The following is a 25,093-nucleotide window of genomic DNA, read 5'->3' on the forward strand; positions in this document are numbered from 1 at the left end:
GTTCAGACTGTGTTGAATCATACCAAACATTGACTTTCAAGCTTGTTATAATTGTACAGACTGATTTTGACTTATATGCTGTATTTTTTTATTTATGTCTGCACATTTCAATCAGTCTTTGTACTCATTTCCCATTTTCTTCACAAAACACAAAGAAACGGGAAGAGGTGGCTCAAGAGCTTTTGCACAGTAATGTACTGTAGCTTTAAATTATAACATTATATAAAAGTTGAAGAGACATTTGCTTTGCCAATCAATTCTTTTTAAAAACAATGCCTATTTTGTATTTCATATCTTTTTGGCTGATAGTGGAGATAATTTCCCATGTGTCCAGGCGTCAGACACTAAGTGACACCACCAATCAGAGGTCCTGTGTCCATGTCCTAAGAGGCCAGAATTATACTGGTGGCATAAGTGGGATCTGTTGTCCATCTGCAGCCTGTTAAGACTCAAACATCCAACCCAAAAGGCTGTTTGAACTATGTTTTGTGGACAGCTGAGAACAAGTTGAACTTTTTTTTGCATCACCACTAAATGTGAGGACATCTACCTCACATTTGAAACTGCCTTCTGTTCCAGCTCCTCTACCACCCCAACATCCCCCTTTAGGCATTAGGGGATGTTTCCTATCACTCCCCAATTTTACATTACATTATTGTAGGGGTGATGCACGTGGAGTCCAAATCCTCACTGTATTCTGCTAAGGTAATAAGTCAGTCATTTCAAAATGTGAGTCTTGTAATTCCCAGTAGAGTTGAGGCTCTGTGGACATGGAGATAATTATACATTTAGATTAAATGGTAAATGGTATAGTGGCAAACAAACAGTAGAACAGAGTAATTTTTTTTCAGTCCCCTCTCCTCTTCCTGTTAAAAGGCAGTTTTTCCTTTCCACTGTCACCAGCTGCTTACTCATAAGGGGTCATTTGATTATTAGGTTTTTTCTCTATATTACTGTAGGGTTTGTTTGTTTGTTTTCTGTTTTATATAGCACCAAATCACAAAAACAGTTGCCTCAAGGTGCTTTATATTATAAGGTATAAAACATATATTCTGTACATTCCTGTGTTTCTTGAGGAGAAACACGGGAATATACATGGAATACACAGACAAAGGCTGTAATCAGCTTTTATTTTATCATTGTTTTCTGCGTGATGCAATACTCCAGATTTGCTTTACCTCAGTATTTACAGCGATCAAGTGTTTATGTTGGTGGTACACATAGAACATGACCTGCTTTCTTCTGTGGTTACATTTGGTTGCAGAATGAAGCTCTCTTATCCACAGAAAACTTAGCAGGTAGAATTTACTTTAACTACTCTCACTGGAGTACCGAAGCTTGACATTTAGGTGTGAGAACCGGTATATTGACAGGATTTTGAAGTCTTTGAGTGACACCTAGCGGCCAATATTACAAAATGCATCTAATCTATTTTATGTTCACTTGGTTAAGATGAAAAGATATGAAGTTATTTACTTTACTGTGTGAGAAAGAACTTAAGCGTTGGTTAGCATAACGCTCTGCGCTCGGTGCAGCAGTGGGGTATAAGCTTTGGCTTTCACAACCCACCACCATAAAACACAAGACAAAGTTAGCCCGAGCAGGAAAAGCGCTTTCGTGACCATCGCCACAATATAACTTTAAAAATGTTTAATTTCTGTAAGAAAACACGCACGAATAAGCGACATGGCATCGTATGATAAGCTCCTCTAAATGTTGTAAGTAATTTCGTGCTTGTTTTTCAAAAGACGTCGCTCGAAGAGGATGATGGACGAGACGACAAGCTGATGCTGTCACGCCGGCGCGTGCGCCGTAAGTGTGATACATCATATCCGGTGAGAAGGGTCTTTTTTTGTTTTCGCGTATCCGCCATTTCAGTTTTTGAAGTTAGTTGTCATCGGCGGCTGGATTGTAGCAGGATTTGTGGCGTTAAAACGTATAATAGGACGTACAGAGCTGACTTCTGAGCACAAACCGAGCCAGAGTCCCTTTTTATTAGGTGCTTGAGCTTCAGTGTCGGAGAATTGATGCCCAAACGGCCAGCTGCGGATGTCGCCTGTTTACTAAACGTGCTCTAGGCGCTAAAGTTTTTGTATGAGTTGAACGCTCTGCCTGTGGATAACGGGAGGGAGAGCAGGGAAGGCCCGGTGAAGCCTCGGCTTTGGAGTGGTTATCATGGCTGGAAATTTTGACGCGGAGGACCGTGGTAGTTGGTACTGGGGTCGGTTGAGCAGGCAGGAGGCTGTGTCTCTGTTGCAGGGGCAGAGGCATGGCGTGTTTCTGGTTCGGGACTCCATCACCAGCCCCGGCGACTACGTGCTTTCGGTGTCAGAGAACTCCAAAGTCTCGCATTATATAATTAACAGCATCAGCAACAACCGACAATCTGGTCCAGGTAAGCTAGCAGAGCTGGGGGTACGGGGTGGGGGGAGGCTTGATATTAGGAGATGCTGATGTGACCATTCTTGCATGACTTGCACCAAAGAAGATGCGCAATAGTACATTTTCCTGGCAGGCCAGACACTGAAACATGTTTCAGTTTGACGTTAGCTCAGACGGACAATTCTCTGTGCGTTATGCAACACACTGTTTTTAAGAAATCACAAATTGATGGTTTGTGTGTCTATAGGTTCCTGCGTGGGCGGTATGCGTTCTTAAATAGCGCACAGTATCATTGCAAGTCAGGCCCGGTGTAACATTATATAAGCCAACTTGTCAAACTGGAAGCAAATCACCTTAAAAAAGAAAGGGGGGGGGGGGGGGGGGGGTCTCTCATAGACTGATTTTGGCAGGCTTTGATCTGAAAAAAGCGTCTGCTTGGTTGTCTTCTCCCACAATATTTGTTGTATTCCCTCATGCATTTTCCAGAACACTTACTGGAAGAAACACGACATGTATGAGAAAAATGTAAAATAAGGAAACTGAAAGACTTCCTGGTCATGTTGGAAATCATCACCATCATACTTGTGTACATAAATAGGCTGCCTTTAGATTTCCCAGATGTGAACACTAATAGATAAGGAAAGGAGTGTTTCGGGTGAGTTATGATTTAATTTTTCTGCTTCTAACTTCACCTTTTACCTGCCCTCCCTCTTTTTCTCCAGGTTTGGCCCATCCAAGGTTCCGTATTGGCGACCAGGAATTTGATGCACTACCTGCTTTGCTAGAGTTCTATAAAATCCACTACTTGGATACCACCACCTTAATAGAACCCATCAACAAATCTAAGCACCCCACTTTCATGAGTGCTGGCCCCGGTGGAGGCCCCCCACCACGCCTGGAGGATGAGTATGTTCGGGCACTTTTTGATTTCCCCGGCAATGACGACGAGGATCTCCCATTCAGGAAAGGTGATATCCTCCGAGTCCTTGAGAAACCAGAGGAGCAGTGGTGGAACGCCCAGAACTCGGAAGGCCGCACAGGGATGATCCCAGTGCCGTACGTGGAGAAGTACCGACCGGCATCCCCCAATTCGGTGGCGGGGTCTAGCATGTCCGGTGCTGCACCTGGTGGGATGGGGATGCTGGGGAACTCTGACGGCTCTGCAGGACCGTCTGGCGCTCCACTGCTGGGAGACCCCAGCCAGTACGCCCAACCCACACCCCTCCCAAACCTCCAGAACGGACCTGTCTATGCCAGGGCAATACAGAAGAGGGTGCCTAATGCCTATGACAAGACAGCCCTGGCTCTAGAGGTAAATATGGCTGTATGGGTATTTTAATTTTTTTTCTCCTTATAACATGCACTGGAAGCTAGGAGATAGTTAGGAAGACGGATGTAGCTCCAGCCCTTTTAGCTTATCGAGACTGAACTCACATTCTTTGGCTCTCTTTCCCCATTGTGCTTTTGGCCAGTTCTTCCTCATTATTTGTTGAGCTGGGTGAAGAGTAATCAAGGTCAGAAAGTGATTAAGCAGCTCTCTTTTAGGTTCTGTAGTTAATCTGCTCTTTTAATTTCTCTGTTGAAATCAGTCCAGCACCATTACAGACTGACCTGCAAGTCTCTACACAGTGGTTATTAATACCCTGGATTCTTCCTTGTAGACTTGTGCTCTAGTCAGTTGACGAGTGTTTGCGCTTTCCCCCAGATTTGAACCTAAATAGGAGACTCAAAGTATGACTGCCATTAAGTGCTGCTCACGGCGGCTGGGCTGTTAAACTGTCCGGAAGTGAGAGCGGGGCTCCCACGGAGCAGGTCATTTGGGGAAGGAAATAGTTTGTGTTTGGGAACAGGACCATTTCCTCTGGTCTCTGTGAAGCCAGGAGTCCAGCTGAGCCACAAATGGGACTAGGAGGTTAAACTGAGCGTGCTCTGTCTCTGCTCCTCTGCTGTTGGATGGCTAAAGACACCTCTACCTAGGGCTGCTCGATTATGGCAAAAATGATAATCACGATTATTTTCACTGAAATTGAGATCGCGATTATTTGACGATATTTATTTAACCCTTTAAGACCTACTATAGAACCAAGTCCGCCAGAGCTTATATTATTTTTTTACATGTTGTAGTGCAATTTGTGGGAGCATTTCAAGTTGCTATACAACTGTTATAGCCCATATTTTAATAATATGTATGCATTAAGTCCATAGTAACGACATTAATTGCAAAAAAGTGCAATAAACTACAAAAAAATTGAAAATTGTTTTTGTTTTTTAACATATATTTCTACTTGGAGAAATTTAAGAGGTTTATCCCTCAAAACTTTAAATACAAAAAAGTTTATTTTGAGTGTCTTCATAGTTTTATTTTGGAGATACAGCAATTTTTATATACTGCAGGAAAAACAAAAACAATCCTATGATGCAAATTTGCAAAGAAAACAGCAGGTGCATCAAAATAAACTATTTCCAGCAGTGCAATTCGAGTTCTAAGCATCCCAGAAACTATTCAGAAAAGTCAAACATGACCAGTATAGGCTTTTAAGGCCTACAAGTAAAAAAAACTACATTTTCCGCGAAAATGACATCACTTCCGGTTTCGGGCAGGAAATGGCGGACATGTGATAGTTAGCGGTGACGTCTGTTTCAATGTGCCAAGTGTTACGAACAGCTGATCGGATCGGCAAAGCGTGTTTCTGGAATATTATGTTTTTGTTCCTGCAAGCGCTTTTTATGCAATTTATGTGGAAGGAAACCGTGACCGAGGACAAGCTGATGGCATAAGATGTAAGTTTCATATGCAAAACAAATTATTGCGCTAGCTTACACGGTTCAGGTTCTACAGGGATTTAAAAATAGTTACACAAAACAGAGCGTGCTGCTCTGACCGGCTTTAAAGGGTTAACAATAACAATGTATTGAATAATGACTTTAAAAAATAATATAAAATAGTGTGCAACACCACTGAAGTTTTTTTTACCTCTCTTTTCAACCAACGGCAGTCACTCTCCAAATAACTTCTGCTTAGCTTTCCGAGCTTCCCTCGGGTCCTCTTAATCAGCGGTCTCCAACCTTTTTTGCGCCACGGACCGGTTTATGCCCGACAATATTTTCACGGACCGGCCTTTAAGGTGTCGCGGATAAATGAGGGAGGGGCTACTAATCGGCTCACTCATTTTTAATGATCGTTGAAAGCCCAGATCGTAATCGTGATTAAAATTCGATTAATTGAGCAGCCCTACCTCTACCCACATTTTGCTTTTCATTCTGATGAACGAGCTATTTCTCTGGCTTGTTCAGCAGCCAGAAAAATAGCTTCAATTTACTTGAAATTTATTTTCGCATATGACAGAGACATCCTTTGTATGAACTGGATTCTGCCACTGCCACCTGTGGAGGACCTTTCTGGGTTAGGCCCATATGAGACAATGCGTTTTCGCCACTCTGTTTGGCCATCAGTTGCTCATCATGGCAGTGCTGGACAGTTAATTATTAGCTTACATTTCCTTGATGGTAAAGATCACTGTTTATCTTGAGCAGTTAATTTGCAATATTTAAATCCTGCTTCATGTGACTCTGGTTATTCACTTGTTTTCTCAATTCTGAGGCACAAAACATGTCAGCTTCACAGAGATGTCATTGTCGCTGGAGTTTATTATAGAAATGTACTTAAGCTTGAGTCATCATAAAGGTCGAAGTCCATATAGTTGGAGATAAAGGTAGTAGGTATGTTACCGAGAACATGTGTAATTCCAGTAGCTGTGGACTGAGTTCGGCGCTGCAGCTGCTAATTATTCCTATTATTCTTTAAATTAGCGTGTCTTCATACTAATATTTAATATTTTACTACATTGTAATCAGTTCCTAAAGAATTTTCACCTCTCTTAAACAATAACCCTCATTTGCATAAAACTTTCATATCAGTTGAACTGTGAAATGTCACAGTGATATTGAAAGCATTAGTTTTATTATTAAACACATCAAAGACAGCAGACAAGAGTCTGACTATATACAGCAGGTAAAATAAATATTGAACATGTCACCAATTTTCTATGTAAATTATATATAATTTCTTAATACAAAGTTTCTTTCTTATTTTTGAAACGTCTTATAAGTTACAGATGTGACAAACTTGCACTGGTGCTTTCTATTCAATTTGTTCAGACCAGAACGTGGATTATTTTATTTAGGTGTAATTTAGACAATAATGTCAATATCTTGCCTTAGATTTAAAATATTTATAACATGCTGTTTTTAATCTGTTATATTTTTTTAAATTATGAAGATTTAAAATATCTTTACCAGAAATACCAAAAATACCTTTTACCTCCTCCTTTTGGCACTACTCTGTTTTAGGATCATTCAGGTATCTTACTGTTGTTGGATACCTTGATCTTTTTCTGTTTGAAGTGTGTTGACCTAGTAACAAGGTTAGAGTTGTGTGCAGGGAGGCAGACTGACTATAATACTAAAACCTCATAGCATTCCCCTCCTACTACAACCGCAAGTACTTTGTTGGCCATTGTGGTTGAAAGCAGTAACTATTCTTCACCAGCTCAGCTAGTCTGCCGTTGCCTGCACCTGCTTTTACGTCATCAGTACATCATCGTCGTCATTAACATAAAAAACAAATCAAGAAACTCTTGTAGTTGTAGTCCTTACTGCAGGGACTACACTGAATACACAGAACTCAAGTTAAAGCTTTAATATGTTTAAATGGATGGAATTAGTATTTAAATGTGTTCGGTAAAGTCCTTTTTATGTAAACACTAGTATTTTCAACTAATGAATGTTTTCATAACCAACCTTTGTCTTAGGTAATCGTTTACCTATCTTCCTACCTATTACATACTGGAAATAGTGATAATAAATGGCATCATTAATCATTACTTTTGTAATGCTTTTATATAGAGCGTGATAATCCACTTAAAAGTCAGTGTGAAGAGGATCATTCTGCAAACGATGGTGATCATAAACCCACTAAGCCACTGCACCCATAGTGCCACAGCCTCTACCATTAAGGGAAATAAAACGCAGCATAAGTAACTGAACTGTAAAGATAAAACGGCTCAGTATGAAATAACATGCAGAATATTCTAGCTAACATTAACTGCCATCCTAGAACTTGTCATACACGCCCACACTGGATACTACAGGATTAGTGAACAAGTGCAAATATGGTGCACAACATACAATAGAAATTAGTTCAGTAAAGTTACATTTAGGGCTGCTCGATTATGGCAAAAATGATAATCACGATTATTTTCACTGAAATTGAGATCTCGATTATTTGACGATATTTATTTAACCCTTTAAGACCTACTATAGAACCAAGTCCGCCAGAGCTTATATTATATTTTTACATGTTGTAGTGCCATTTGTGGGAGCATTTCAAGTTGATATACAACTGTTATAGCCCATATTTTAATAATATGTATGCATTAAGTCCATAGTAACTACATTAATTGCAAAAAAGTGCAATAAACTACAAAAAAAAATTGAAAATCGTTTTTGGTTTTTTACATATATTTCTACTTGGAGAAATTTAAGAGGTTTATCCCTCAAAACTTTAAATACAAAAAAGTTGCAAAAAATAGTTTACAACAACAGGAAATTTATTTTGAGTGTCTTCATAGTTTTATTTTGGAGATACACCAATTTTTATATACTGCAGGAAAAACGAAAAAACAATCCTGTGATGCAAATTTGCAAAGAAAACAGCAGGTGCATCAAAACAAACTATTTCCAGCAGTGCAATTCGAGTTCTAAGCATCCCAGAAACTATTCAGAAAAGTCAAACATGACCAGTATAGGCTTTTAAGGCCTACGAGTAAAAAACTACATTTTCCGCGAAAATGACGTCACTTCCGGTTTCGGCCAGGAAATGGCGGATATGCGGTAGTTCGCGCTGACATCTGTTTCACTGTGGGAAGTGTTACGAACAGCTGATCGGATCGGCAAAGCGTGTTTCTGGAATATTGTGTTTTTGTTCCTGCAAGAGCTTTTTATGCAGTTTTTGCAAAGCTTTATGTGGAAGGAAACCGTGACCGAGGACAAGCTGATGGCATAAGATGTAAGTACAACTCCTCCGGTTTATTGCGCTAGCTTACACGGTTCCGGTTCTACAGGGATTTAAAAATAGTTACACAAAACGGAGCGTGCTGCTCTGACCGGCTTTAAAGGGTTAACAATGACTTTAAAAAATAATATAAAATAGTGTGCAACACCACTGAAGTTTTTTTTTTTTTACCTCTCTTTTCAACCAATAGCAGTCACTCTCCTCTCCAAATAACTTCTGCTTAGCTTTCCGAGCTTCCCTCGGGCCCCTTATAATCAGCGGTCTCCAACCTTTTTTGTGCCACGGACCGGTTTATGCCCGACAATATTTTCACGGACCGGCCTTTAAGGTGTCGCGGATAAATGAGGGAGGGGCTAATAATCGGCTCAGTCATTTTTAATAATCGTTGAAAGCCCAGATCGTAATCGTGATTAAAATTCGATTAATTGAGCAGCCCTAGTTACATTATTAAGTAAAAAGTAATCAGTTTAATTAACTGAAAAGGGAGAAAATCTAAAAAAAATCTAAAAGATCAAAATCTGTAAACCGTGTGCTACACCTTTTTTGCGCCAAGGACCGGTTTATGCCCGACAATCCACGGACCGGCCTTTAAGGTGTCGCGGATAAATACAACAAAATAAAACTAGTACCGGTACCGAAAAAAAGAAGATTTATTCATAACACACGTGAAAAGACCCAGGAAAACCGAGTTACCAATAAAAACGATAACAAAATAACGCTGAAAACCGATAAAAACCCTGAAAACCATACATTTCACACCTGAGCCTCAACTCTCGCGACCCGGTACTAAACGACTCACGGACCGGTCCGAGGCCCAGGGGTTGGGGACCGCTGTGCTACACAGTCCCCAAACAGCTTAATGATCATCCAAGTAAAAATTTGATTCATTTATTTATTTGCAATACATGCACTAGATATAGCTAAAAGAAACTTTCCATCTGTAGTTCCTGGGTGCAGGCGTTTCATGATGCACCAGTATTGCTAAATGATAGCAATAACTTGTGGTAACTCAAAGCTAGCACATGGATTCACACAGTGAAACGCCCTTAATGGTTTTACAGCTAGAGCACAATGCCAAAAGCAAAGATAACAAGCATTTCATCACTGCAAGACATTTCTAACCACAAGTATCACTCTCACAACTTTATGGCAACAAGAATGAGAATCTTTTAACCACATTTGTAAACCATACTTAAAATGCTAAAAAGTACTGCACCCACTGATGCTTTGTGGTACTTAATTCCACAACCCAGATGCCTTAACTAAAAAAAAATTAAAGATATCAGTATTACTCAAATGTTGTAGACCAGAATTTAACATGAATGCATGTTCTTACAAACCAGTTCAAGTAGTTGTGGTGTGGTAGTTGCTCACTGTAGGCATAAGCACACTTTTAAATGTCAAGAACTGTACTAATTGTCTGTTTTGCAGTAGTGATGATAGCTATTATATCCACTATTGCCAGTGTTTGCTCATGAAGAGTTGTGTGTAGTCTATTGATGCACTATTTGTCTGAGACCTGGTAATGATACCGTATGAAAACTGTCTCCAGGAGTTCCTCTTCCTTTATTACTCATATCCTCCAACAGGCTCTGCATACTGCTGGTGGGACAAAACCAGCAACCTGAGTTTTTTTCTTTCTTGTTTTTTTTTTTTTTTTTTTAAACCCTCTTCTCACATTTTGTGGAACAAATAATGATCAAAAACAATGCCAGGTGTTCAATCGCCTTACTTCTGATACAAAAAAATAATAACTCGTGACAATTAATTGTAGAGACTTTTCAGCTACCTCGATAAATAAAACTGGCTAAACTGCATTACCTATTTGAAGCAGCAGTATTGGGTGCACAGAGCGCAATACCTCTCAGAGGCTTCACATCCGGGATATAAAAACCTGTCGTGCAAATTCTTTGACACAGCTGCACCTGTCTGGTAAATGTTATCAGATAGATCTTATGCCGTTAAGTCATCGCCTTCACAGACTTGAACTTTGGAACTGTCTGCTGCTCTTTGTTTGCGCAGGTTCAGTGACACAGGACACTCCCCTCCCTGTGCAGGTCACCTGTAATCATGCATTACTTCACCCAGGAGCAAGCCCTCGCCTACAGATCACTCGCATCTCTTGCTTGCTTCAAATGTTTTTCCAAGCATCTGAGTCAGTCTGGTTGTTCATCATTACTGTTACTGCTAAGAAACTCTAATGATGAATGCAACTGCATGTGACATGGTGGTTTTTGAGAGAACAGTTGGATTGAGCTTGTGTCTCATAGGTTCTCCTCTCTTCCTGTGCAGGTGGGGGACATGGTGAAGGTGACCAAAATCAACGTGAACGGCCAATGGGAGGGGGAATGCAAAGGCAAGCGCGGCCACTTTCCCTTCACGCATGTCAAACTGCTGGACCAGCACAATGCCGAGGACGAGCTCAGCTGAGAGCGGACCACCGGGCCTCTACCTGGACACTAGTGGTAGACCCTTCCTCGCCCCTCCTCCCCTCCCTACCTTTGCCTCATTCTACGTCCTCTCCCCACTTCACCTCACAGCTCCAGCTTTTATCTGCACCAAGTACAGTTTCAGAGAATCACTGAGAACAAAACTGGCCCTCACTAGACTTGTAATGCACATACCCTCCATTTCTAGCCTCTTACGTAGACACAGTTACCCTGCGCATCCCCCACCTGCCCTCACTTACTGACAGACCGAATTCAGTCATCTACAGTGGAACAGATACAAAGTGACTCGCCCATCTGTGGATTAGGCGACACCCTTTAGAACCTTCCCTCCATCGTAGACACATTATCAACACTCACTCCTCGGGAGACTCCTCGGCGCAGAGTTCAACCACTTCCTCTTTCTGTGTCAGAGCCTGTAGATAACTGCTGTTGTTTCTTCATCTGTCATCGTGGAACACTGTGGGGTCACTTGTGCTGCATTGATGTCAGATGGGAATCCAGCAGCAATCCCGGTTTTGTATGTGCTTAGTCTTAGAGGACAGTAGGCAACCCTCTCATTTCCACACGGTGAATATGAAGGTGGAGATAGTTAGCTTAGCTAAATCAGCCGGTTGCAGTTAGCATGAAGGAGAAGGAAAACAGCTACACACTGATCAGGTTTCTTTGAAGTTTAGAATTAAACAAAGAAGACTGCACGTGCTAACCTTTGGACATAGCCTCTTCCATTTTCTGATCTTGATGCTAAGCCTGATCAGAGCAGCACAGTCAAACATGGCTCCATTATTTTCTTTTCTTCTACATTTTCCTTCATATTGGACATGAATGCAGCACTATTCTGTGTTACCCACAACTCCAGTGTGATCAAATACAGCAGCAACATTTTAGAAAAGAGATTTAACTGATCTCCATGGGAAATGATTGAGCTCGGTTTTGGAGGCTTGCTGTTCTCGAGGAGAAGACCCAGTCCAACACTCACTTTACCCTCCTGCCTGGTGTCAAACGGAGAACTGAGTGAAGACCAGCAGCTCGGAGCAACTTCATGTAGCTATAGCCATAGTTCTAGCCCCAGCAGCCAAGCAGAGAAGCTGCGAAACTGTCAAGGAGGTGGAGGCGATAAAGGCAACACTACATTCTCTCACTTCAAATACCTATCCAGCAATCACCTATGACCAAGTACCACCAAGTAGTCTTTTTTTTTGTAAGAAAAAATAAGAACATACTGTTATGAAATGACGTACTATGTGATTATCATTACATGATAAATATTGATTTATTTTTGTTTGTTTGTTTGTTTTTGTTATTTTGTAGTTCTCTTCATAGCTGGTTTAGTACCATGGGGCGAAACACTTTTTACTGCTGCATGTTGGGAGGGAGTGAAGGGTGCAAAATGAACGAACTGACTTATGGGGGAGGCACGTCTGCCCCCCACCCAAGCCCCTCACAAGGGCCATGGTGTTCTCATTCTGCGTGTGATGTACATGATTGAACAGAGTGAATGTAGGCTGTCCACTATACTAGTTAGTACTGTCTTTACATGTTAGTGCTCTCCATTCAGCTCACAGGATTTACTGTAACAGAACTGACTCTGTGTTCAGATCTTGTCAAGTGTGTCCAAGAAAAGAGAAAGTGGTGGAAATATTTGATCCCTGGCCGTTTTTTGTTTTTAACCTTTTAACTATGTTGTTGCCATCTTCCACCAGTGTGCTCTTTTAATCCTCAGGCTTATGGGCCTTTGTTTCATTTGTGCTTCCTCAGTTAATCCTTTTTGTCAGTCTTTAATTTAAAGCCCTTTAAGTTACAATGCACAAGCCAAATCTGCTTTACTGCTTTATTCCTCTCTCTGTTTTCTTTATTTCCCACATTCTAAGTAGTGGTCTAGATTGCCTTTTCCCCCCCTCTCTTTGTAAAATTGAATCGGTTTTACTTGTTGACACCTGACAATCATCCCCATCATTTATCAAAATGCAGACTGGCTTGGATTGAAGCAGGCTGGGTGTGCGGCTTAAATCTTTACCAGAGTTAACCTGCTCAACTTTGAATTTGATCTGTGAGAACTTGATTTCTCTTCCATGTGAAGGGTTCCTCTCAGAAATAATGGTACAGTGTTTCTGGCCACCTCCTTGAGCAGCCCTTAGGTGGCACTGTGACAGCATTCAGAAGGGGGCTCCATGCTGAAGGTGAAATCCTCCAGTGTTTGAGATTAAAGGAGATGACATTTGATTTTATCTGATCCATTCTGCATTGATATTTGTGCTCTTTAGATTGACATTACTCGTTGCTTCTCTGTCCTCATAGTTCTGCCCAATATCTTCAGTCTCGCTTTCAGATTTCCTTTTTGTGTTGGCCATATCCAGCTTCAATACTGTAATATTTCCTATTTAAAGATATTACTAAAAGATAATCCGGTTGATGAAATTGCATTCATCTTTGCTGCCAGCTTTCTGATAAGGTTCATTTTTATCTGTAATTTTGATCAAATCTGACTTCTGTGTCACTCATACTGCCTATGGCAGGTGCTTAGCTACATAAATCATTACCTTTATAAATTGTGTTGCCAATGAAACCACCAAGAAGTATTTTTTTAGTAGCCCTGCATGAAGTCATTCATTTCCTTTCATGCAAAGGAAGGGGTGGCAAAACAGCAGTGGTAATTGTGTTAATATCAAAATGTGCCATTTTATTATAACACTATATTCTTTCAAGACAAATTACCTTTTTATTTTCTGTAGCATGTAATGTGTTAATATACTAGTAAATAAAGTCAAACCCATGACAAATGACTCGTTTTGTGTGTTAGATTTGTATATGCTGGTAAACTACCTACACCTTGAGTCAACCATCACTTCCAAAAAACGTGGAAGGAGACTAACCTGTATTTTAATGCTGGCTTTTCTAGCTATACCTTCAACTTTTTATTTACACTAGTGTGAATGGCAAACACTTAAAGCTAGAACACAGACTTTTAATCAATATGTACATTTCAGTTCGCACAAAAAATGACAGTAATGACTGCTGTTCAAGACCAACTGTTGCTACTGACAATTAAAAAACATTTTATAATAAAATGGAACATTACTTTGTAAGCAGTAGTGCTGTGCAATACTGCAAATTTTAGTATCGATCCAATACCAAGTAAATACATAGCGAGTATTACCAATACCTCTAGAAGACTTAGAAAACGCAAACAGAATATTGCTCTTGTCACGCTAGTATTGATCAGATAGTAATACCAGTGTTGGTATCGATACTGTTGGTATTTTGGGATTGGTCTGCTCTAATGAGCACGGCTATTATTATCCCTTCTCAAACCTTACTTGAAATGTTAAAGTGTGTTAATATCTGTGAAAATGTTGAGGTAAAATAAAGGAGAAACATTGTCTGTTACGTTGAGAATTTTCTGTGGCACACTTTGAGCTCCACAGTCTAATGATGCTGTCCTGTATTTTGGAGTACAAGCTACGTTTTGTATTATTTATGTAGTTCAAAAAATACAGAATTGCACCGCTATAAATATCATAGACCAGGAACAGAAACTGGTGGTGTTAACACACTATACCGTAGATGTGATTCAACGCCTGCATTTATCGTTATTACTCTTGCTTTTCTCTTCAAAAAAAAAAGAAAAAAAAACAATAGAGGAGGAAGCATCGGAGTCAGTGAGTCTTGTGCGTATGCGCAGTACCCGGATGAAGCTGGTCGCCATCTTTACTCCATCCCAGCGCTGCCGGTGGGGCGGAACAGCACTCATCGACCCAGTTGGTTTGAAGGAGCCACAGACAGGGCTGGCACATCACCACTGTGTTTTGCACTAACGATCTGTCACTTTGATTAGCCCTTTTGCTACGCTACCTGTATCTTGATACACAATGGGAGAGCGAGAGGATCTAGTTTATCAGGCGAAACTCGCCGAGCAGGCAGAGCGATATGACGGTAAGGCACCATCTCTGGGCCGGCTTGGAGTGGGACATGTTCGCCGATGGGATTTCTTTCTTTTTTTTTTTACTGTGCTAGCTAACCTTAACCGAGCACCGCTTTGCTGTGTAGCTCAACGCTAGCCGCGGCAGGCTACATGGCTAATGCAGCTACCATCGCAGATTTCCAACTGTTTATTGGCCAAGACGTATGGCTTTTTGTCCGGTGACAGTACTGCGACATTAAAACAGTTCGTGAGCACGAAACCTGTTTGTTCTGAGGAAAGTGAGCGGATGTCACAGACATTGGCTAGCATTAGCGAAGGGGCTACAACAAAATGGCGGATTAGTGGAGCGTGAGCTGTCAGGAGTTGCCTCCCCTGCACCAGCTAGCTGTGTAACTTTACACATGAGCCAGTGCTTCTTTTCGGTATAAGCAGCACTCGTTGCTTATAACTGACTCCGTTTATTGACCTGGCAACTTTTACGCCATTCTGTTGCAGATACTAGGAGGATTAGCACCTTGAAACCAATGTGTATTAGCAGGGAGTGGGAGGTCAGATGTTCACTTCGTGGGGTGTTCCCATGCAAGCAAGCTGGACAGATCGATTGGCAGAAACGACCCCCTCTTCCTCTCCCCGGTGCACTCCTATAACACTGTCATACCATTACAGGCCGTGTACAGGCTGTTTTTAGACGACTGCCTTTGCCACCCGGTCACACGTTGCTCAGTAACGTTAAGTGAATGTACCATGACTCATTCACGGGATTTGAACCGAGTGTATTTGCAGAGAGATTTATGGTTTACTGGCTAAATGGTTTACTGGCTAATGCAAATCTATTCGATCACTCTTCAGCTTAATGAAATTTTAACATGTCAGGTAAAGGTTTCTTTTTTCTTGCTTTTTTTTTCTTTTTTCTTTGAAGGTTTCATATTTTAAGGTGAGGCGAGGAGGGGCGGGGAGTCAGATGTTTGCTAAATTACATCAGCCACTTTTCCATCCGTACTATCCGTTTAACCTACTTTCAAAGGGTTAAACCCCTCCCCAGTGGTAAATGATGGCACACAGCTTAAACTGAGAAGTGCATTGCTTATCGCTTAAGCAAGTAACCAGTTTATGTCTCTGTGTGTGTGTGTTTGTTGGATTGGTGCCAGAGATGGAAGAAACTGCCTCAGCATTTACTCTTTAACACTGTCTGTCACCTCACATCAATGCCCTTTCTTGCATGTCATCTCTGGGCACGGTTTGCCAGGCGTCCGACTGTTTCATTTATTATGATTATCAGCCCGAAACCCATGAATTTGTGAGGCACGTCAGATTGTGCCACTTAGGTTGACAATGTTGCCAATGAGGCATACTCTCAAGAGACATGACAAAAATAAAACTGTTGGCAAATCCTGGGCATTTCTTTTAACAGAGATGGTGGAGTCTATGAAGAAGGTGGCAGACATGGACGTGGAGCTCACAGTGGAGGAGAGGAACCTACTATCAGTGGCCTACAAGAATGTGATCGGAGCTCGGAGAGCCTCCTGGAGGATAATCAGCAGTATCGAACAGAGGGAAGAGAACAAGGGCGGAGAAGAGAAACTGAAGATGATCCGGGAATACAGGCAAAAGGTAAAGCACTCGAGAAAGGCTCAAGCTTAGATTTCTGTTTTAGATTGTTCTGTAATGTCTCAGCATCCAGAATGTGTTCTCATTATAAAGATCGGCTGTGTTAGTGCGAGATCACAAACACACATTAGCGATGCACACTCTGAGCAGCTACTGGACAGACTGCATCTGAGTCATAGTTGGCAAGTCCTCCACTCTTGCCTTTTTTATGAAGGGAAATAAGAGCTGCTGTTATAATGGGAGAGGCCAGAGAGTGTCAGAGATGGGAGAGGCACTTGGACTGCAGTCAATGACATAATTGGATTCAGGGAGAGTACACCTTGATTTTGTTAGTAGCTCTCTAAGTCCCTGGCAGACACATTTCTTATCACTCCTGATTGTTTAGTAAATATCAAATATTAAAGCTACTCTAAGTGGTCCATTAAAGAGGTTGTTAGGTTGGAGTTTAAATAAAGGTTGAAGGGAATCGGTTTACAAATATGGCAGTGTTTCCCACAGATTAGTCTCTGTTTGTGGTGAAGAATGGGCTGCTATGTGCATGCACATGTGGGAATTATTAAATAATACCAGTTATAAGGTTCTCTGCAAATATTTTACAAACTAATTACTGTGTTACAAATAAATAGGAGATAAGTGTAGACTCCATTTCCAAGCTGCAGTCCCAGAGGGTGGAGTTGGAGCCAGTTATTTGGTGGGATAAGAGACTCAGTGGAAAAGCGGTTGAGTAGTATTGATGGACACTGAGTCTGTTTGGTCAGCAGCAACAGAATAGGAGTACGGAGGCTGTCTGTGCAAGAAAAATGGCTGCTGATGGTGTCGCGTTTTTCAAAGGGATAAAAGAAAAGTCAAAAAGGCTTGAGTGTACTTGGGTGGCCTGCTCGTGTGGGGAAACACTCTTGAGCTTCTGATAAGCGTTGAGCAACATCCTGATTGGATTAATAAATGTCAAATATTAAAGATATTACAAATGTTGTTAGCAGGGAGTTTAAAGGGAGTGATAAAGGTCCTAAAGAGACCACAGATATGTGTTTGTTGTCCCAAGTTATTGGATCCTTTTTTGATCTTGATGGATCTTGAACGTGAACCTTTGCAGAAACGGGCAGAATTTCTCATACTGGATTCTGAAATTACACAGGAGCAGGAATCCAAATTGATACTTGGAGATTGTGTCAGAGGAAGAGGATCACTGAATCAGTGTGTTTTTATCAACAGGTGGAGAAGGAGCTGAAGAACATCTGTAATGAAATTCTGGAAGCACTTGAAAGGCACCTACTGCCATCTGCTAAGATAGGAGAGTCGAAGGTCTTCTACAACAAAATGTAAGAGCCTTGATGTTAATTATCAGACAAATACAGTAACTTCCTCTGGTTGGTCATCAAGTACAGCTATCTTTTTGGGCTGGGGTATTTATCGACACAGGAAACCGTTGTCAGGAACACTTCACAGGAAATAACATGTAAAATGTTTCTTTGTTTCCTTCCACTTGCAGGAAGGGTGACTACCACAGGTACCTGGCAGAGTTTGCCACTGGCAACGACAGAAAGGAGGCAGCAGAGAACAGTCTGGTGGCCTACAAAGCTGCTACTGACCTAGCCATGTCAGAGCTGCCACCCACACACCCCATCCGCCTCGGGCTCGCCCTCAACTTCTCCGTCTTCTACTATGAGATTCTCAACTCACCTGACCGCGCTTGCAGGTCACTGCTCCATCACTGCAGCAGCACTGTCACTGTAACTCAGGGCAGCTGTTTGTTTTTTTGTTTTTTGTCTGTATATTACATAACAGCAAGACTGTCCCTCACTGCTGAGTGGACTGTATGACGAACCCTGACTCAACTCCTGTTTGAGGTTGACCTTCGCCCTCCTCATGTCCATAGGTTGAGGATTAGACTTAGACTTTGCAGTAATGCTGTATATTATAAGCCATTCTTGATTGTCTTTGACTTTATGTTCACATTTACCCAATACTGAGTTCCAGGCACACAGTGATACATGATTTCATACAGCTGGAATCATAACGCAGCTTAAAAATAATCAGTAAAAACATGATTTTTCTGTCTGAAGCATGATGTGATTTCAGCACACGTTTGTTTGCTCAGGTTGGCAAAGGCTGCGTTCGATGACGCCATCGCAGAACTGGACACACTGAGTGAAGAAAGCTACAAGGACTCCACACTTATCATGCAGTTGTTACGTGACAACCTGACACTATGGACTTCAGATATGCAGGGAGAAGGTAACAGTCCTGTAGTGTGTTTATTTCATCAGGTGTTTTTCTATGATGGTATTTCTACCTGTGTCTCAATGCAGCTCTTTTTCCAGGACAAGGTGCTGACACTAACCCACTCATCTTCACCTTAACACTTTCTTACATTTGTTCTTATAATGTGTCTTTATACTGTGAGCATCTTGATGGCTTTTTTGTCTCACTGACAGCTTGCGAAAAATAATAGAAAAAGGCTTGATAGAAAATCAACTGCCTAACAGTTCAATTCAGTTACAACTAATCAGACATGTTGCTACGTTTTGTTTTTGTTTACTTGAAAAGCTGAGTGGTATTCCTGCTCAAGGACTGTTTGTGCAGAATTTAAACACTAGACAGCTAGAAAAAAAAAAGTTAGAGGTCTTCTCTAATCTGCTTTTCGATGGAAAGTTCTGGGAACTCGGATTTCCCAAGAACGAATATCTAGGAATTTTTCTAAGACCACGTATTCCTCTAGCACACCAAGCCTTGTGCTTTAGCAGCATAGCCCGACAATCCCAAATGCAGGATGTGTAACTATGCTGCAGAAAACAATAACTCACTTGGTCAGTTTCCAGCAGTCAGCAATGAAATTCCCACCCTGAGAGTTGTTCCTCCAGTCAACACGTACATAGGTCTGAGGGTTTTTTCAGTGGTAATGCACCTTTTGTTAATAATTTGACACAAATTTCAATTTTAAAATAAAACAAGTCAACAGCAGCCGTCAGGACTGTGTCAGGTGCTCACAGTGTGCCTGTCGAGGTACAGAGAGTTTTTGTTTTTTGGGGGGGGGAATTGCTGTGTTGACATGACGCTGAACTGGAGGCATCCCATCTAACCTGTGCTCCTGTGTCAGAATTAGATTCTCGTGCTGAATGATTTAAGAAAAACTGTTTTCAACAGTCTAATCAAAATTTGAATGAATTTGTGTGAAGTAAATTCCACACAGAGAAAACTTCATCACTACAGATATAGTAGTGTGCCTGAACCCAGTTTTGTAAAATTGCACATGTTTAGCTCACACATGTAATATGTGGAGCCACACGGACTCGTTCTCCAGCTCCAGATTGCAGCAGTGGTTGACTGCAGTCCATGACAGTGCAGCTGAGATAGATCTGACAGATATGCTGGAGATGCAGCTGATTGATATTGAGGGTTCAAGCTACCTGGTCAGCTGGCCCAAATGGCAAGTGTGAGAAGACTATCAGTTGTAGACAGTGTTGTTCTCTTTAGCTTTAAAAGGGAAAAAAATAGCAGACAAAGTGAGTCACCACAACTTGGGTGGCTGTTAATATACCTAGATGGCCTCACTAAGTTAAAACACTGTGTTAATAAGCTCAAACATGGAGGTTGAGATTCCAACAGCTGTCTAAAGCTGTCTATTTGGCAAGCTACTGCCTAACTAGTGAGGTGTGGCTAGTTACCTGAAACCAACACCTGTGGTAATGGCACAACACTAGCTTGTTTTGGTCTCTAACCAAAACCTCAGAAATGATACAGAGGGATGTGCTGTCTTGTAAGGCATAAAGAGCGCAGTCATCTGCATACAGATGACACATGAAGCTGATACAGCCAGCATTTGTCTTGGTTCGCCAAGTCCCACAATGATTAATAAAGTACAGCAGAGTAAATCTGTCATAGCTGATCTTCTTGTAGCTGTTCAGCTGTTACTAGCAACAACTTTTGGTGTAAGAAATTTACAAAAAAGAAATCATTCAGCCCTTTTTGATTCATTTTTTTCTATTCCTTTCATTCCAGCAGTATGCATCAGCTACGCTGCAGAGCATCCACCAAGACCTTTTTTTATTATTATTATTATTTCAGTGACTCATCACCTCTCTTGTCTTTTTCTCATTCCCTCTGCTGTAGAGTCCTAAAGGAAACAAACCTGTACATTTCCCATGTTAACTGTACTTTGTAAGTGTTGCTCACCCACACATTTGCTCTGTGTGTGTTGTGTGTGGCTTGTTTTTACCTCTCTGCACTAGCTCACTCATGGTTTAATAATTCAGCCCACTCACTCACCCATTCACTTGGATCTTGTATTAACTTTTGGTGACATGCTCTAATCTTTGGTCTTCCCATCACAGTCTCATGTAACTGGCTCACTTGACTAAAGGTAGTTTGTATAGTGTGATGAGTAGTTCCCCGTTGTACCTGTGCACAAGCAGAGTGCTTTACATCATGTTATTTGCATGCTTTCACACCGTGGACCAGTATAGCCAGCCAGTCATTTAAAGACATTCAGGTCCATTCAAGTGGTATGTTCACGTTCACGTTTAAAGTAGTGCTGCAGTATTTGGTGAAGAACAGGGTCATTATTAGTTTAATGGAAATGGCAGTGTTTGCCAAAACCATTGCCTTCTAGAGGTGCTTGTTAACCTAAGCTAAGCTAACACTGAAGGTGTTGAGTTTTATGTAAAACTTGCCCCCCACCACCAGCACACAAACACACACTTTGAGCTCTGTTTCCAAACTATGGAAATGAATGCACCATTTCACCCAACACCTGAAACCGTAGAAAATTAGCATCCAGCGTGCAGGTTTTCTTTACAGATTTCTGCTAGTTGCAAAATTCAAGTGTTTGGGGTTTTGTTTCTTTTCCCCCTTTATAAACAAGTCACATACATAACAGTACAGTAATAAATATTGATGGAACCTAAAGTGGACCCATTATGCTTTTCTTTATTTTATATTTTCATATTTTCAGTGGTGGATGGCTAAAGATTTAAAGAATCAGCTCAGTGTCAGTGCATGTAATCACATCTAAACACTTTTTTTTTTTTTCTACTCAACACTGTATGATGTCAGTGAGAGAGGATATCCCTAATATGGTCGTGTCAGGCACACAGCTTTGGCTGTGAGCACAGTGTTTGTGGGGGAAATCTAATCTGGAAACAGTTCTACATGCACTGTAGGGCTGGGCCATATCATACTGTTCATGGTAATACCGGTATAATGTTAGGCAATGATAAGAAAATGAAATATCGCGATAGAATATGGGTAAAACGCGCATGCGCAGTGCGTTTGTTTTCATACGCACATGGCGGCGACAGAGAATGAGAAGGGCAAAAGCGGATCGTTGAATGAAACGGATGAACCAGAATTGGTTTGTAAAAATGCTCCAACTTCAGTGATGTGGAACTCGTTTGGCTTTCTTCCGTCAGATACACAACAAAGCACAATTTTTGGTAGAGCATGCTAGCGGGCCGTCGCTGTTACTGTGTTTTGTTCTGTTTTTTTGGAAAATACGGCACACTTAAAATCAATCCTTCGATTTTCTGAAAAATCGACAGTGCCCCTTATAATCCGGTGTGCCTTATGTATGAATTCTGGTTGTGTTTACTGACCCCGAACCGATTTTATGTGGTACACGGTGCGCAGAAATCTGTCAAAAAATGTTTTAGTATGACTTCGTAAGCTACGAAGCCGCACCGCTTGATGGATTGTCGGAGCATTACGGCTACCGTAGTCAGGAGCCTCGCGGAGTGATACGTACTGTGCTTCAACATAATATTACCGTATTGTGTGTGTATAACCTCTTTTTAAGTTTTGTGGATATTATACATGGTTATGCTCAGGATATGTTGGCCAATTTCCACTGGTTAAACTGTCAGCAAAGAATTTGCATTTGCACTGTTAAATTTTTTTTTTAATAGTTTTAATGCACATAAAAAAACAGCTGCTCGTTTAAGTGAAAATACATTGACGAGGGTTTTTTTTTGGGGGGGGGGGGGGTTGCATTAATAAAGTTGTGGAGTTGTAAAGCATTTTGTCTGGCGTCAATTATATCATCAGTTATATCGTTATCGCAAATTTTCAAATATATATCGTGATAAATATTTCTGGCCACGTTGCCCTGCCCTAATACACTGTTCTGCATTCTCGATATTTATCTCTTTATTTACCAGTTTTTGTTTTTTGTCAGTCTTTAGTCCTTGTGAAATCATCTGTCTCTAAGAAAAATCTGCCTCAAAGTCCTCCAAGCAGATTTCAGTGGAGTTCAACTTGTTTCAGGCACTTTGGTAAAATCGGTTTCTGTAGCAGTAGCAGTGGTAGGCTAACTGCACTTTGTTTTTCATTGTATTCACAGGGTGCATGCAACCTATTAGTTCTAAAAACACTTTGGCTGATAAACGGGTCAGATTTAGCTGAAATGAGGGATTTGAAGATATGAGTGTTTTGCATATGCAGATTAAACCAACCAAGTAATTGCAGTCGGCTTGATTCGAACCCGCTGTTCCATGCACTGGTAATCATAATACCACTGTGCATGCATTTATTAGAAATTATTGGTACCACTACTACTTGGATGCTGCCGTAAAATGCAGACCTTCTGTTCATCTGAGTGTCTTGTCTGTAGTCCTCTAATAATTCTCATCCAGCCTGGTTCATATATCAGTCTGTTGTAGGAAAGACTATTCAGAATATCTTTGCCATTATCATCATATATTTGGAGGGTGAAAAAGTTACATTAACAGGTTAGTGATTCAGTGTCATGAAGGTGACTCTCTTTACATCGCTTCGGTACTATGGTAACTTACGCCGAACACATAAAGGTGTCCAAAGGGGGCAGTGTCACCATTTCTGTTATTGCAGTGACAGGAAGCCAAATACTCAGAGAGAAGCTGCAAACTCTTAAGCGAAATAGCTACCACCATAATCTCCTCAGTTCCTCAAGGTTTTGGTTTGTGTTCAGTTTCACCTGTCACGTCAGACATGCCTGCCACTTGTGCACTACCGAAGGATGATATCTTGTGAGGTTTTTTAAGAGGAGCTAACAGTAAATCTCTCTCCACCAGGTGAAGAACAGAACAAAGAGGCACTGCAAGACGCTGAGGACGAGGCCCAGTGAGACTATGCCACCAACAGCCAACAACTTGAGACCCTCACCCCACCCCCTGCACTCCCTCCACCTTCATCTTCCTCCTCCTCAACCGCCCCACCCATCCATCTACAAGTTACTTTCCTCTTTGTCGTCCTTTTTCCTTTTCTTCCACCTCTGTAGCTCCAAGACCCAACAGGGCCACGGAGTTGACAAGTTAATTTTTCTCTTCTTTTTTTTTATTTTTTATATTAGCCCTGACATCGTTCAAGTAAATACCACTTAATTGAGGCAGGAAATACAATGTTAGAAAGGCAAAGATAAAGAAAGCGGTCCCTGGATTGTTTCTTTTATTTTGTCCTGGTACAAGCAGTTCTGAAAATGTTATCTTTTGGTTTCATTATTGTATTTTTTTGTTGTTTTTTGCTTCTTCTTTTTCCTCAATATTTTTATCAGTTGCTGGATGTATTGAGAATTTTTTTTCTTAATGTAATTACAGAAATTAACTTTTATTACTGACAATGTTGACTATTAGTTGTGGGAGCTATTTTATCTGTTTTTAATGAAATGTCATGCAGATCATTTGACCGTTTTTAGGGGCAGTTTGGACGAGTACAAGTGCCCTTTTTGTTAACTTAGTAGTTGAGAGGAAGTTGGCAATATTCGCGATATCCACGTGGGGCAAAGAAGTGCTTAACTTTTACACCATAGTGATTCTGTTGTCATGTTCATGTAGTTGTCTTTGGACTGTACTTTGTGCTGAAATACTGTAACTGTGCACACATTCTGGCTCTCTGAAGGTTTATCTCTTGCTGGTGGTTTGAAAAAAGAAAAACAAACTTAGGAGCTCTCTAACTTGTGTAAAAGAGTAGACTTAATTTGGCCCCATCCTTAAATAAAGAAGATTAGTACTTGCATGAGTTAAAAAGAATTAATATTCTATTTTTCTTTTCTGCTGCTTCCCCCTGCTTTTTATCGATGCTCCTCTGCCATTCAGAGGGTGTTTTTTCTTTTGCAGTTTCTTTTTGTGTTGCTTCATTATGTGTAACTTGGAGCTGATTTGTACTACTGGATATCTGACTGGAGCCACAGACAGGGAATCTGTATTGTTCTTACTGAAACACAGCATGGAATTAACATTAAACAATCTAAATTAAACATTATAAGATGACATGTGGTGTTTATTTTGTTGCCAAGACTTCACCTTTAGGGACTTTATGTTAGGATATGGTCAAGTCTGTCAAGACCCTGAATGAAAAATAATGGGAAAGAAGCTGGGATTCCTTACTGTTACTGGACAACAGACTTGGAGAGCTGTGTAGATGAATAATCTATGACCACAAAAAAACAAAATCAATCTGACCCCATCCTTCATGGGTGGGTCCTACACTCTGAACCAGCCGTGGACAGCACAAAATTCATTTACTATTAGTTGTGTAATGATTGGTTAAGATTTGTAGCATCACAAGTTGTGCTACAGAATATAATTGCTTTGCCATTATCACTGAACTTGCTCATACTGAGATCCTACAAGAAGCGTGATTGTTGAGTATTATGAGTAATTTCTTCATGATTACCAGGTGAAATATGATTAT

The 25,093-nt window shown here is 40.9% G+C and overlaps 2 protein-coding genes across 3 annotated transcripts; both read left to right on the forward strand.

The window, feature by feature from the left end:
• The first annotated feature begins 1,839 nt into the window (after positions 1-1,839).
• Positions 1,840-13,685, forward strand: crk (v-crk avian sarcoma virus CT10 oncogene homolog). The gene is made up of 3 exons (XM_004574555.6): positions 1,840-2,395; positions 3,105-3,694; positions 10,748-13,685. Exons 1-3 carry the CDS (start codon positions 2,176-2,178, stop codon positions 10,883-10,885), a joined length of 948 nt encoding a protein of 315 aa, XP_004574612.1. The 5' UTR covers positions 1,840-2,175; the 3' UTR covers positions 10,886-13,685.
• Positions 13,686-14,586: 901 nt separating this feature from the next.
• On the forward strand, positions 14,587-24,669 carry ywhae1 (tyrosine 3-monooxygenase/tryptophan 5-monooxygenase activation protein, epsilon polypeptide 1). Of its 2 annotated transcripts, XM_004574554.3 has the most exons (7): positions 14,587-14,835; positions 16,236-16,435; positions 17,645-17,751; positions 17,922-18,128; positions 18,531-18,667; positions 20,543-20,590; positions 23,476-24,669. In XM_004574554.3, exons 1-6 carry the CDS (start codon positions 14,772-14,774, stop codon positions 20,548-20,550), a joined length of 723 nt encoding a protein of 240 aa, XP_004574611.1. In that variant the 5' UTR covers positions 14,587-14,771; the 3' UTR covers positions 20,551-20,590; positions 23,476-24,669. The 2 variants fall into 2 exon arrangements, with proteins under 2 accessions (XP_004574611.1, XP_004574610.1); XM_004574553.3 differs by lacking the exon at positions 20,543-20,590 and having other exon boundaries at positions 14,589-14,835.
• The last annotated feature ends 424 nt before the right edge of the window (positions 24,670-25,093 follow it).

This window comes from Maylandia zebra, linkage group LG14 (genome assembly GCF_041146795.1).
Source record: "Maylandia zebra isolate NMK-2024a linkage group LG14, Mzebra_GT3a, whole genome shotgun sequence".
In the NCBI taxonomy this organism is placed as follows: Eukaryota; Metazoa; Chordata; class Actinopteri; order Cichliformes; family Cichlidae; genus Maylandia; species Maylandia zebra.

Coding starts and splice junctions, on each gene's coding strand:
- crk (XM_004574555.6), top strand. CDS start 2,176: ATGGCTGGAAATTTTGACGCGGAGGACCGTGGTAGTTGGTACTGGGGT. Junction 2,396..3,104: donor CAACCGACAATCTGGTCCAG/GTAAGCTAGCAG, acceptor CTTTTTCTCCAG/GTTTGGCCCATCCAAGGTTC. Junction 3,695..10,747: donor AGACAGCCCTGGCTCTAGAG/GTAAATATGGCT, acceptor CTTCCTGTGCAG/GTGGGGGACATGGTGAAGGT.
- ywhae1 (XM_004574553.3), top strand. CDS start 14,772: ATGGGAGAGCGAGAGGATCTAGTTTATCAGGCGAAACTCGCCGAGCAG. Junction 17,752..17,921: donor AAGGTCTTCTACAACAAAAT/GTAAGAGCCTTG, acceptor TTCCACTTGCAG/GAAGGGTGACTACCACAGGT. Junction 18,668..23,475: donor TTCAGATATGCAGGGAGAAG/GTAACAGTCCTG, acceptor TCTCTCCACCAG/GTGAAGAACAGAACAAAGAG.